This window comes from Balaenoptera borealis, assembly GCF_965194805.1.
Source record: "Balaenoptera borealis genome assembly, chromosome: 1".
NCBI classification, from domain to species: domain Eukaryota; kingdom Metazoa; phylum Chordata; class Mammalia; order Artiodactyla; family Balaenopteridae; genus Balaenoptera; species Balaenoptera borealis.
Window position 1 is genome coordinate 83,274,646 of NC_138860.1, and position 13,914 is coordinate 83,288,559.

The window sequence follows — 13,914 nt, forward strand, 5'->3', positions numbered from 1 at the left end:
CAGAACTCCATTTGTGGGTAACACACCCCATCTGTCCTCGACTCCAGTGTTCCTCCACAGACACGTTCTGTCTAGAGGACTAAAGTTCTGGTAGGAGAGAGATGGCCGTGTGGAGAGCACTGGGTGAAGAGGGGGTAGGGGCAGGATTGGGGGGTGGCTGGAAGGTTGAGGGGAAGGGAAACTCCCCTTTTTGCTTTTTATGGTGACAAGGACCACTTTGACCGTCTGGACAGGGAGGTCCTGAGCTGGGGCAGGGTGACGGGGACCTAAGCAGGGGGGCCTAGAGTCAGAGGTGAGGAGATGGTCAGGGAGGTGAACCCAAAGGGCCCAGAAGAGACCCACATTTTTGCTGCTTCTTGTTTTGTTCTTACTGAATGCAGACATTGAGGGCCAGTTAAGTCACAGGGCTATCAAACCCCCAGACCTCCAGGAAGGTCAGGTTGGGAAGGGGGTGGGGAAAGAAGCACACAGAACATTGGCTCGGAGGAAGACTTTATTTCACCCCCGTCTCCCTGCCCTGCAGCTAAGGCAGCCCCATGGCCCTAGGTGGACAGGGGCCGGTGGCCTGACCTGATTAGTGGCTGTGGCCGTGATTGCCATGGCTGTGGCTGTGGCTGTGGTCTCCATGGCAGGGGCTTTGGGTAACCTTGCTGGGGCATGGGCCTGAACCACCCTTTTTGAAGCCTGGCCCGTGACTGTGGCCTGGACCTTCGGGCGCCGTGTTGTGCATCTCCTCGTGGGAGGCTTCCGTCAGCTTGGCCACCAGCATAAGGAACTCCTCGAAGTCCATCTGCTGGTCTACATCTGTGTCCAGGTCCTCCATGATCTTGTTTATGGCTTTGTCATCCTTGTGCTGGTGGGAGAGACAGGGCAGTCAGGGCTGGGTGTGGTCAGGGCTAAGGACGGGGAGCACAGCAAGTGACCTGATGGCAAAGGCAGAGTGACACCAGCCTCCTGGGCCTCAGTTTGAGCATCTGCTGGACACTTTCTGATTCCCGGCCACCACAATCCTCTCCATTTTACAGGAGAGGAACTGAGGTCGAGTGACTTGCCCGAGGTCACACAGTTCATAAGTACAGAGATGTCTCCTCATTTGGTCCTTATAACAATGATAGGGAGACTTGGAATCTTCCTTGAGGAAGACTTGAGGAAACAGTCATACAAACGGTAATTAGCTTGTGCAGATTGACAAGGCTTGGGAGCAGAAGGGTGGACAGGCACATTCCAGTCTGATTCAGAGCCCTGTCTTGTCCCGTTCCCTCCACTCTTATCCATGTCACGCCCTCCTCTTCTCGCCTCCCCCCTCCCTCTCCAGGTTACTACTTAGTGACACTCATTTCAGCCTGCATGGCGGGGAAGCACCTGAGGGAAACAAGATGGGGACAGAGAGCAGTGTGGTGTGATAAGTGTGCAAGGGGGGCATGAGGGGAGGTGAAGGATCCAGGCCTCACTGGGTTCCAGCCCCGCCTCCCACTGGCTGGGGCACCCCCGCTGAGTCTCCTCCTGGGACCCTGAAGGTGCCCAGCTCATCTCCCATGCCCTTCCCACTCTGCAACGCTTCAACGTGATCTGCTTTTCTGCACCTTTGCCATCACCCTGGCAGAGCCCTCGCTCCTGAGCAGCCCGTAGGTGGGGGCCCAGCTTCCCATCCTGGCCTATCTGCTCTGGATGTGGGGCGTGGTGGATGGGGTGGGATAGGGGTCTCACAAAGGAAAACATTGCCCACACAACCTCTTGACTGTATCCTCTCTTGTCTACCCTGACCAAGCGTCCTGCTTGCTGAGGTCTGCACCTTTGGGGAGCTGTCAGCAACCCCAATACCTCCGACCGCTGTGATTCTCCACCTTTCCAAGGTGGGGAGGGGCTCCAGGCAGGGCTGGCCACCTATCCCGGAACATCCTGCTCCAGGAATGGAACTGAGACTGGGACCTAGATGTCCCACCCTTCTTAGTCCAGTCCTCTGTGTCCCCAAAGTCACCAAATTTGTAAAGCAAACAAAAAGATCCTGTGGAACGAATCCTCCTTTTCTTAGAGCTGCCTAATCATTTTCAGATCAGGGAAATAAACTAACATGTTACTGAGTGCTTTGTACACACTGGTGCTGGGCTGGGTCCTTTCCCACATGCTGTTTATTTGTTTCCTACCAGAGAGCCTTTGGATTAGAAAAGCCCTCTGGGGTCTTCCACTCCAAGTCCATCTGAGGCTTACAATCTCATTGGCTTCCTGCCAAGGGTGGTCCTCACTTGCTTCCCCCCACCAAAATTCAGGTCTCAGCTCAAAGGTCACCTCCTTAGAGGGGCCCTTCATGTCCATTTAACTAGTCACCTCTCCCTGCACCCAGCCCACATAACCCACAGTGCTCTCTCTGATTTTCTTTCAGGTACTTATTGGCTGTGGATGTATCTGTGTTCTTGATTGGTCAACACGTTTGTTGCATGTCTCTCCCGTCAGGACAGTGGGTCCCTGTGGGCCACTACACGCCCTGCCCAGGATGGGACCTGGCACACTGCACATGCTCAGTCTCTTGGCGCCACCTAACATGGACCACCTCTAGTGACAGGGTCCAAATCCTGTTGCAAACGCGGAGCCCACTGCCTCTGGAGGCTAGGTTGAAGGACCAAGAACTTTTTCCTTGACCATTGCAGATTGCACCCCTATTCTCCATCCTTAGCCCAGACTGCCCGGGTCAGGTCTGCCAGGAGTCCAGCCCTACCTTGAGAAAGTTTGGCAGCTCTTTTTCCACCAGCTGTTTGAATTCTTTGTGGTTCAGGGTGTCCGGGTGCTGCAGCCGTACAGAGTACTGGTGGAAGATATTGATGATGGTTTCTATGCTGCTTTCCATCTGCGACATTGTGTCCGTTATCTTCCTGCACTCTGTTTGAGCAAAAGAGAAGCAAGAGTTCTGGTGCTTAGAAGAAAAGACCATCAAGCTTCCTTGACACCTCCTACTGGCCGCATGCAGGAATGAAGGGGGAAACAGAATAAAAAGAAAGCAGGGGCTGCAACTGAACTGGGAGATGACCCTGTCCCACACATGGTAGGAATGGTTTACAGACTATCTAGGGAGTGCCAAAAAGGAGAGTCTTTGAGGACAGGAGGCTGCAGCAGAACATGACCTAAGAAAATGGGAAGGAGGCTTTAAAGTGAGCAGTCAATCAAGGAGGGCTTCCAGGAGGAGGTTTGAAATGAAGATGGGTGAGGGGAGTAAAGAGTCATCAGGCAGGCTCCGGTCCCGGGGAAGCTGGCAGCTCACTTACCTAAGCCCAGGAGTCACACAGAGGGGTTTGACAGAAAGATGTGGGCCCAGTATTTATAGGCCTCTGGCTGAGACACTCAGCCTTCTCGTGGGAAGATTGCGTCACAGGTAAGCAGTGTGGTAACGCTGAGCTGGGCTGTGTCACTGCCAGGAAGGGGGCTGGGCTGGGACAGGAAATGTTCACAAAGCCCTTTTTGCCTTTTTGTGAAATTCCCAGCCCTGGCCCGGAGCTGGTTTGGGAGGAAGCTTGTTGGTTAGTCCACTTCCTGTCCACCCCACAGCCCTGCCCTCCCTGAGCAAGCCAGCAAGCTGCCTCTCCTCTGGCACCCCTCTCTCCTCCTGTCCCCGCTGAGGTTGTGCCTTCCCACCTGCGATAGCCAGTGTCTGGTGGGGGGCTGAGGACCCCTGAGGTGGCCCACCCACTCTGTCTCCCCTTGTTGGGCAGCCCAACAAGGATGGCCCTGCCTGGCCCTGTGATGAGTGCTCTTAGGAGGGCGGGGGGCCTGCCCTCCATTGTTTGGGCTGATGGAGGAAGCACAGACAGCAGCCGGCATCCGTCGTCGCGCGTGGCTCCCTCCTCCACTCTGTTGCTGTAGGTAATCCGAGCAGGTGCCCGGGGCGCCTCTCCTGTGTGTGTCCACAGCGTCCTCTGCTGCCTCTACCAGGGCATGTTTCACTCTGGACCAAGGATCTCAAGACACAAGCTTGCGGGAACTAGGGACCTGGAGTAAAGTGGTGAAGCGGTGTGGGCTGGAGAACACCAACAGCACCAACAGTAGCGTGACTCGTGACAACCGACATGGGGCCTCAGGGTTGGGGACACTAGGGAGTGGTGAGGACTGTGGCAAATGAGAGCATTCCTAACTTGAAGGGGCAGCTGTTACTCAGCCTCAGGGGAAGGCGGCCACGTGGGAAAGTGGATCAGGTGTTAATGGACCTCCCGAAGGTCCAGGGAATCTGAAATTTTATGTGAAAACTCCTGCTTATAAGATTCGTCAACTAATTTTAAAGGAAAGTAAGAACATTAACAATGAAGCACGGCGTGTGCTGAAGGGCATGACCTCTGCTCTGCCCGAAGTTCTTGACTTTCAGGTCTGTCTCTTCCACTCTGCTGAGGCTCCCCGAGCCAGGGATGTGGCCTGACTCACCTCCACAGTCCCAGGATGGAGCAATATGTTGAATTAATAAATGCAGGAGTGCACGAATAAATGAAGAAACGAGTGAGTGTGAAATACACAATGGTCTGTTTGTTGTCCTGTGACTTTCTGTGGAGATGTTGACTGTGACCATATAGTGCTGATTAGGATGAAAGTGAATGGGTTGGGGGAGAAGAGGGTGAGCGGTTGGCGGGAGTGAGCAGCTGGACAGGGCTTTGAAATAGAAGGGAGTCCACACTTGGGGATCCTGTGCTGGCAGTGGGTTCCCTCATGTCAGAAGGTCATGGCGGGCCCCAAGGTCCCAGGCTAACCCAGGCCTGGGTTGAGACCAGGGCTGAACCGTGGAGGTCCCGACCCTGGCAGGCTATCCCTGGCTTGATCAATAGGTGCCCAGACCCCACCCAGCCCCCCTCAGTGCCAACCAAGGCCAGAGGTTGGAAGGAGGGGTGGTGGGAAGTGGAGTCTTCTCCTTGGGGAGACTCAGCCCTGGGCCTGGGTGGGTCAACAGGTGAGAACAGCAGGTGGAACCAGTGCAGCCCTTTGAGGGAGCTTTTCTGTGGACCCCGGGCCTCAGGGTGACTCTGCAGCTCCACTAAGGGCAACCCGTCCAGATTTGGGGGTGTTCCCTCAGAAGGGTCCGTTTAGGGTCTCAGGAGGCTGCCCCACCCACTGGGAGGTGGGAGCCCCTGCAGGTCCCTGTGGAGACACATTGTGCTATTGCACTTGTGCGAAGGGTCACGTGGAGTTTCCTCAGTGAAGATTCAAGGGCTCTGGAGACCAGAGCTGCAGACTGTGGAGCATGTTTGGGGATGAGACGAGAGTGGGTGAGGGGCTGAAGACCCTCAGCTTGTGGGAGGCTTCCTGGGTGGGTGACAGTTTGCTGCTGAGGTAGGGGTGGTGAGTGAATGGGCTCCCTGGCCACAGGGTGGGAGTAAGTTCTAGTGATGAGGACACAGTGTGTGCGGCCTCCTGGGATGTACTTTTCTACTTCTCTGCCCCCATCCTGCCCCTGCTGGTGGAAAGGAGTGGGGTGGGGGGCTGTTGGTGAGCGACCACCAACCACAGCCTTCAAACTCCTGGAGCAGATCTGTCCCCATGGGCAGGACGTTCCCAGAGGTCAGGATGTGACCCTCAGGTCCCACAGGCACAACCCCTGGGTTTGCCGGGTTTCCTGGGGACTGGGGATGAGGAAGGAGCTCAGGGAGACTTGGGCAGCCACGCCCTTTCCCAGGGAGAAAGTACCCGGGCTTCTTCACAGGGCGGATCCCCTGCTGTCAGCACCTGTCTGGTCTCATCGGGTCCCTCTCCCCTCTCGGTGCTGTGGATGGTGGACAGAGCTGCTCAGAGCCTCAGAGCTCCGCCCTCCTCCTCTTCTCCCCCTTTTGTTAGGGCTCCCGGCCTTCCTCTTCTCTCTGGAAAGCCAGGGCCCAGTCTCCATTCCTGGGGAGGGAGTGCCCTCTAGTGCCAGGGAGAGAGAAGGCCGAGGAGGCAGCAGCTGGAGAAGGAGGGCAGGGCCAGAGCCCAAGCCTGAAAGGAAGGCACTGCCAGCCAATGAGGGGTGAGCCAGCTGCAGCCTGACCTGTGGGGCTGGGACAGCGAGGGACCCACAGGTATTTCTGAGTGTGTGTGTGTGTGTGTGTGTGTGTGTGTGTGTGTGTGTGTGTGTGTCTTCTTGAGAAGCCCTCTCCTATTGGAGGGACTGGACTCTATCAGGTTACAAAGTTAACATAGTGGAGAAAGTTTCCCTGATCTCCACTCTTGAATTCTTCCTGCAAGTAAGAAAACTTTCTCTCTCCTAAATTGCTCTAAATGAGTTTGGTTCTACCACACCTGGATCTTTCTTGCCAAGGCTCTGGGTCCTGGGGTTACCTCTACCCAATTTCTTACCTTTCTGTCTAACCTGGAATCCCTATCTATTATATCTCATATGTCTCGTGTCCTAATATTTCATCTTCATTTTAAGTACAGAGAATGCATAGCAATGTGAGCCACGGTGGCCGAACTGTGGCTGCAGCCTGTCCTGCCAGCTCAGTGTATGCAGCTGGAGGTGGGGGTGGGAGACCCCACCCGTCCCTGCCCTAGCAAGATGAGGCGTTGGGCTCAAGCCTTGCAATTTCAGCTTATGATGTGACAAGCTTGGGACAGCACTCACCTCGTTATCATTCATGGTTGGGGAAGCACCATGGTCAAGCGACCAGGGTATAAACCTCCTGTTGACCAGAATTGATCGCTGGTTTCTAGGTAGCTTTGCAAGAGGCCAGCTTCTTTCCTGGGAGGCCAGCCTACAGGGCTTCCAACTTGGGCAAGTTCATCCTTGCCTCTCATTTGGCCAATGAGAGAGGCTCAACACTTTCCCACACGTTCATCAGGTGCCTGCCTTCCTCTGTGGAGGGCTGGTTTGTCAACAGGACACAGTTTTCTCAAATGACTGGATTCCTGGGTGTTAACGGCCAAGCGATTTCTTGTCCTGATCCAGGAAGCTCCTATATGCTCGTCTTAAGCTGGGGTTCTACACATTTTCCATCTGGGAACTATTGATTATAATATAAAATCTCTGGAGGTCAGTGATCTACCCCATTTTATCTCAAACCTCTCTCTATAGTTTCTCAGTAGGATAATTGGGAGAAAAGTTGATGTTTAGGTTGACATCTCAGGGAACTGATATTTCATTTGAATTGAGCCCAAGTAAACAACTCATTTCTGTCTGACACAGCAGAAAATATTCCTGCAGCTGGAAAGGACCACAGTAATCCCGGAGTTTAACCTCTTGGATCCTCGTTGAGAATCTCCACCATCAGAAACTCAAGCTGATTGTGGAGAAGTTCCAGGCAGAGTCTCTGGAGTCAGACAGATCTGCCCCTTCTAATTGGGTAACTTTGGGCAAGTGACTTAAACTCTCTGAAGTCCAGTTTCCTGATGATAAGTACAGGTCTCACAGGTCATTGTGAAGATACTTAATGGAATAACTATGAAGTCCTCAGCAAATACTTGGAATATAGGATGTGACAGTAAATGGTAGCTGCTATTCTTTATTACTCTTCTCACTCAAGAAGAAGTTAGGTGAGCCTCAGTGTTCTCACCTATAAAAATGAGGTTACAAATATCTTATGGGAATTTTATAAGGATTAAATATAAAATTGCAGCACTAGATGTAAAAATATCTACACATGGTTTATTCATAATAGCTACTCAGGGATTTTAGAAATTGTTATTATCTATGGTGGAAGGCCTTAGATGAGGCACCGGGCTCCTAGGAGGGACCAAGAGCTCTCAGGGTAATAGGAGGCTGGTGAGGGTGGTGGCTAGACAGGTGTTAGCACCCTCACCTTTACTGAGCACCTGCCGAGGGTCAACCCTGTGCTGGGGACCCTGAGAAGCCTCGCCAGGTGCTGGTCCCAGGAGGTGCACAGGTTTGGCGGGGAGGCAGACGGGGGCCGTGCAATGGGGTGGGAGCCCTGTTTGAAGGGTGAGGATGGTCGGGCTAACTGTCGGTGTCTCTCCCAGGGCTGTGGTCTATACTCTCCCTGTTAGTGACCTACTTCCACATGAGGATGCTGCTGTGGCTTCTTGTCATCTCTGCTCTGGATCTCGGGGCCTGGGGTGAGTTTTCTTTCACTGGGTCACAAGTGCTTTTGCCATCAGCCCCAGCCTGGTTTCATTTGGAAATCATCCTCTCCAGTGTCCTCACTCCTCCCCACTAGCTATGTTCCCCTTCAGAGCCTGGCTCAGGTGCCCCCCACGCCCTGCTGAGATGGGCTCCCATCCTTAGCAGCCCCTCCAGCCTGCCCAGCACACCTTGGCTTCAGTGTCATGGTCAAGTATTTGTTCCCGATGATTTCACAGAAGGACAGAATCTCAGAACCATGGTGGAGACCCTTAACAAACTCATCTTAAAGACAGAGAAACAGGCCACATTGTGGCAGTGACTTGCCCAAGGTCATCTGACAATTTTGGGGTGGCTGCAGAGCCTAGTGGTTATCGACACAGCTCTGGGGTCAGACAGCCTGGGTTGGAATGCAAGTCCGCAGCTTAAAACCCACATCGTCTTAGACAAGTAACCTCTCTGAGCCTCAGTTTCTCATCAGTATAGAGGAAGTAGTTAATTTGCTTTGCTTATCTCACAAAATTGTTTTAAGCCACAAAGCTGATAGTGCCCTTGAAAATGCTTTGTACATTACAGAGCCAGCCCGTGGGAGGTGATGTGGGTGACATTGCTGGTTCTAGTGGCTATTGCTTCCCATGACCTCTGGTACCGAATAGGCAGAGGGGGATGCGGCATGTTTGTGATGATTAATCCTCCATTAATCCTATCTAAAAAAATCTAGTTTGTGAGGGCAGTCACAACGATCTGTAAATCTCTGTATTTCAAGAACCTTGTCTGGATCACTAGGTGCTTAATATATGAATACGTGTTAACGTGATGATGGCCATCTTGGTACATGACACTCTGATCTATTAATATGTATACGAGTGAACTGGGAAAGGCAGAGCTGCTCAGATGAGGAGGCAGGAGAGACTGCACTGAGTCTGAAATGGAGGGAGGCTTGGGGAGGATGGGGAGAGTGAAGGCCTCATTGGGGCAGATGTGAGAGGCAGAGGCGGAGTGAGGCCAGATGCATCCGTGGTTTTCCTCTTCCTTGTTTCCTAGAGGAAGTCAGGTGACTTGGGGAGGCCGAGAGGCTGTTGGTTGGGGGGGCAGGGGGGATGTGGAGCCTCTGCCTGAGAGCTGGTCCAGGTGTTCTCCAAGGACCAGCACCAAGTGCAGTGTTCCTTCCCAGGGGATTCCCCACAGTTGTCTTGGCATGAAACCCAAGCCACAGGGCTGTCAGAGGAGCTTCTGGACCTGTTTGCTGGCATCTCACAGCTCATTCTCAAGGGTCGCAGTGGTGAGGCCGTTTGGGGGTGGCCGGGGGGCTTCTTAGGGGGTCAGAAGTATTTCTCAGGATGTCACTATGGCTGGGCTGGGTGGGTGGGGTGGGGTGGAACCCCAACTATTCCCCTGGATTGTCCTGAGTCCTTAGGCAAAGGTGGGTTCCAGAAAAGAGAGGAAACCCAGGGAGAAAAGACAAGGGTCCCAGTTCCCAGCTCTCAGGGCGGAAACACTGCATCCCTCAGAGAGCTCCTGGGAGCTCCCAAGTAAGGATAGTGAGGGAGAGCTGGGGAGGTCCTGGGTCCTGTGTGGGGCTCTCACGGCCCTGCCCACAGTGTATTTTCATGTGAAGGAGGGAGACCCACACTCAGTGTTCATGGGGCTTCCTGTGGGCTCTGCCGGGGAGGGTGAGGAGAGTGGTTTGAGGAGGGTGGCAGAGCTTTCCTCAGAGAGTCATGTTCTGAGTGGACAGCCGATGAAAGGCAAGTCAGACACCGGGGCAAATGCCAGTGGACACCAAGCATCCCGAGGCGTCCATGCTGACGTGCTTCACGAGAAGTAGGCTCAGAACCCCGGGGTTGGGTGGGGGGTGCTGCTGGGACTGCTTTCTGCAGGCAGAGAAGAGGTGAGGATGGGCAAAGTCCTCCAGGGAAGTACAAGGAGGAAGTGTTTGGAGAACACGGTCACTTGACTTCCCAGGCTGAGTGTGGAGTCTGCATGGGGATTCGTTTTACCCTAAACGGGATATGGAGATGGGAAGGGGTGACTGTGGTGTTGCAGGCCTCCTCCTGGGGCCTCTCCCATCACAGAGGACCCAGGGTGGCCTGGACAGCCTGCGGCGGGCACGGGCAGGACCTTAGCATGCCAGCCTGTGGCTCCCCCCCCGAACTCCCCACCAGTTGCGTCCACCGTTGTCTCCCGCAAGGAGTGGGGGGCGAGATTCCTGACCCGCAGCGCCCAGCTGACCCGGCCTGTGGCCTGTGTCATCATGGACCAGCTTACGGGGATAGAGTGCCAGTAGCAGAATGTGTGCAGCTGGAAACTGCGGGGCCTGCAGTCCCGTTCGGTCTACAACAAAGGCTGGTGCGATGTGGCCTACATGTAAAAGGCTGGTGGGGTCCCCGGAGCCCACATTTGAGTTATCCCTCTGAAGGGGCCTCCTGCTCCCCCTTCTCTGTTTTTCTTAATTTCCCATTCATGTTGCTTTTCTAATGAATTAAAAAATGCTGATACAAACAAAATCCAAAATCCCCCAGCGGTCATGAGGAAGACAGCTCTGAGCCATGTATGTCGATGTGGTCTTGGCCACTGGGAGCTCCCGGAAAGAAGCAAGAGAGGTCTTGTAATAAGTACAGTCGCCCCCTTGGAGCTCGAAGAATATTTCAGTTTACAAAGGTCTTTGCAAGTATTACTCAAGTAGGCTCTCCCAGTCACTCTGAGGAATGGGCAGGAGAAATATTACCACCCCTGTGTCACAGGTGAGGATGTTGTGGTCTGGAGAAGTTAGAGAATTTGCTCAAAGTCACTCAGCGAGGGAGCATGGACCCAGAACTATTCCCAGACTGCCTCCTAGTCCTGCCTTGTTCCACTTCTGCACACAGACAGGGCTGTTACCCCGAGAGGTACCAGGGACCCTGAAGGGCCACCTCATAGTGCGACTGGGATCCCATAGGAGATATCCCACTGGGGATGCAAGGAGGAGGGCCCCGTGTTAAAAGCAAATGTGTGAGGCAAAGAGATGCTTCCGTTGTGTATTGAGTACCCACTCTGAGGATTATCTGTGGAGTGGAGGCCCACAACCTCCTCTTTTCTCCTCAAGAATCAGGATATGTATGTATTTGTAGAAGAAGACAGAGAGAGAGAGGGAATGGTGCTCTCCCCCCTGAATTCTAAAGACAAACATAAATGCTTTCTGAATTATCCACTTCAGAAAGGATTACCCACATTTTCTTCTTGATTTATTTTTAGCTGCAAGTAAGTAAAAGCAGCTTGAGGCCCCTGTTTTAGCCACCAGAGCCCCTGGGGGCCAGGGGGGTCTTCCCGTCCACCCTCTGTGGATGCTGTGTTCACTACAGCTCAGCTGCTGTCCCTACCACTAGTGCCCCCACCGCCCCGCCATTGTCACTGCTGTGTTGTCTACTTCAGCCACTGCATCTCGAAGTCAGGTTTTTGCAGTGACAGTGTAACAGTCTCCAGTTTGTACCTTGCAGCTGCTGTAGCCATAGGGGCTATTTTCACATTGAACTGACCAAAGGCTGCAGGGACAGAGCAGCCTGCTGAAAGTACTCCAGCAAAGCCAGGGACATGGCGGACACCCTGAGGCCCCAACCTGGTCCTCAGACCAATGTCAGCACAGGGTGGGAGGTCAGCCCTACTCCATTCTGGGTCTTCGGTGACTTCAGGGAAGTGTTCTTTCTGTGCTCAGCTTGCTGTGGAAATTCATGACCTATTAAGAGCTGAATATGGCAAGAGTTGTGAAAACATCAGTTTTGAAGACTGCAACTGGAAAGTGGAGGACGAGAAATTTATAATGAGGAAGAAAGAAAGGAGGAGGTAAAACAACAAAAAAAATAGATACATTGGCTTCAAAAAATAAACTGAGAAAAGGAACATCCTAAACAAATTTCTGTGACAAAGAAGAGCTTAGGAATTCCTAAGGAGAAACTGAAGAAAAAGTTAACACAAAGGAATCCCTGAATTCAGGTTGATTGTTTTCATTGTTCAAGTGCTTGGTCCTATAATTTAAAAACATGACGAATGAATTCTCATGCCCTTGAAAAATGTTGAACTAATGTTCTCAGGTTCTTGAGAGTCATACATGTGAATTCCACTTTGAACCAAATGAGTATTTTCAAGTGAGGTTCTGGGAAACACATGTAAGCTAAGTCAAAAGAAAATTTAAAATATATTCCCACATCTCTTGGAAGTCTAAAACGCGTTATCACCCTCCCTCCCACCGTTATGTCATTGAAGCATAGTATTTTTGAGCCTCTAGAACACTTTTCCCTTCTGAGGATGGGTGCGAAGTTTCCTGTTACAGGAATTTGCCATTAAATCATGTTTCCTTGCCTGGCAGCTTCCTGGCTGGGGACAATGGCAGGGTGTACAAAGGTGTTGGCTGGAACATCCAAGGCATGCACGCCCAGGGCTACAACAACGTCTCCTTGGGCCTCACTTTCTTTGGCAATAAGCTAGGTAATGGTCATCCCCTCTGTCCCTCTGCCAGGGAGTTGTCTACACCCTCTTCCTCTGCTCCGTTGTCTCAACACTCTTGTCTTTTCAACCTACATCATATTGTCCTCTTTTTTTAAAAAAATTTATTTATTTATTATTTATTTTTGGCTGTGTTGGGTCTTCGTTTCTGTGCGAGGGCTTTCTCTAGTTGTGGCAAGCGGGGGCCACTCTTCAACGCGGTGCGCGGGCCTCTCACTGTTGCAGCCTCTCCTGTCGCGGAGCACAGGCTCCAGACGTGCAGGCTCAGTAATTGTGGCTCAACGGCCCAGCTGTTCTGCGGCATGTGGGATCTTCCCAGACCAGGGCTCGAACCCGTGTCCCCTGCATTGGCAGGCAGACTCTCAACCACTGCACCACCAGGGAAGCCCTCAAGGATACTTTTTATTAAGCTTTCTTAGTTGTAAATCTCTAAATGAAGTTTCTCTTGCTTTCAGACAGGTGCTATCTTCAATAATGATAACTCTAACATTTGTAGAGTTCTTTAGAGATTTCAAATTATTTCCACATACGTGTGATCAGTTCAGAGAGTCAGCTGATTTCTGCATACTGGCCCTGTTAATAAGTACACACACCTGCATTTAGTTGCAATGCATATTCAAGCATGTAGGTATACTTTATTTTTTGAATAAAATGGCGATGCCTCTGTAAGATCAACAGTCCTTTCTCTTCTGTTCACATGCTGGTTTCCATAGTTGTTATCAGAACCTGCAGAATTTGCCTCTGCCCCTTGCTCCAGCCACCTGGCCCAGACAATTGCTATTGGTACCTTCCCAGAATCTCACAGAATCCCACATGTTAGGATGTGCCTAACATGAGGTTAGGGAGACTGAGGAGTAACCAGCCTGCAGTTGTGAGATTGTGCACATGTGGGCCCAGGTGAATTCCTATCGCCTTGGTTTTTCCCCTCACCACAGCTTGCTCCAATATCATCACAAGGTCAGCTTGGAAAGCCAGACAGACACACTGCCCTACAATGAACCTCCCAGCCAAATATGTCATCATCATCCACACCGTTGGGGCGACCTGCAACATATCCATGGACTGCCTGATCTGTGTCCGAGATATACAGTCCTATCACATGGACACACTGAACTTCTGTGACATCGGATATCAGTAAGTGGGATCGGTGGAAACTTGACCCTCCTTTTCTTCAGGGCTGTAGGAAGGAAGGCTCGGGGAGGGAGCCAATATTTACTGAGCTCTTCCTTTGTGCCAGGTGCTTTACATAAGACATCTTATTTTTATTTGTGCAAGATTCTGGACTGAACATCCTTCATTTTTTATTTTTATATTTTTGGCCATGCCACAGGGCATGGGGATCTTAGTTCCCTGACCAGGGATTGAACCCACACCCCCTATAGTGGAAGCACGGAATCTTAACCACTGGACTGCCAGGG

At 52.2% G+C, this 13,914-nt stretch overlaps 2 protein-coding genes across 2 annotated transcripts; one reads left to right on the forward strand and one right to left on the reverse strand.

Moving 5' to 3' along the window:
- Positions 1-480: 480 nt before the first annotated feature.
- S100A9 (S100 calcium binding protein A9) lies at positions 481-3,412 on the reverse strand. Its single transcript, XM_082392005.1, has 3 exons — positions 3,258-3,412; positions 2,714-2,874; positions 481-853 (listed from the first exon to the last, which is right to left on the reverse strand). The coding sequence occupies exons 2-3, from the start codon at positions 2,849-2,851 to the stop codon at positions 575-577; spliced, it is 417 nt and encodes a 138-aa protein (XP_082248131.1). The 5' UTR covers positions 2,852-2,874; positions 3,258-3,412; the 3' UTR covers positions 481-574.
- A 1,440-nt stretch (positions 3,413-4,852) lies between these two features.
- Positions 4,853-13,654, forward strand: LOC309628811 (peptidoglycan recognition protein 4-like). Its single transcript, XM_082392241.1, is given in 6 exon segments — positions 4,853-8,013; positions 9,192-9,299; positions 10,183-10,301; positions 10,305-10,384; positions 12,360-12,478; positions 13,432-13,654. Coding segments are annotated over 6 exon segments (684 nt in total). The 5' UTR covers positions 4,853-7,958; the 3' UTR covers positions 13,635-13,654.
- The last annotated feature ends 260 nt before the right edge of the window (positions 13,655-13,914 follow it).

Coding starts and splice junctions, on each gene's coding strand:
- S100A9 (XM_082392005.1), bottom strand. CDS start 2,851: ATGTCGCAGATGGAAAGCAGCATAGAAACCATCATCAATATCTTCCAC. Junction 854..2,713: donor AGCTGCCAAACTTTCTCAAG/GTAGGGCTGGAC, acceptor CTCTCCCACCAG/CACAAGGATGACAAAGCCAT.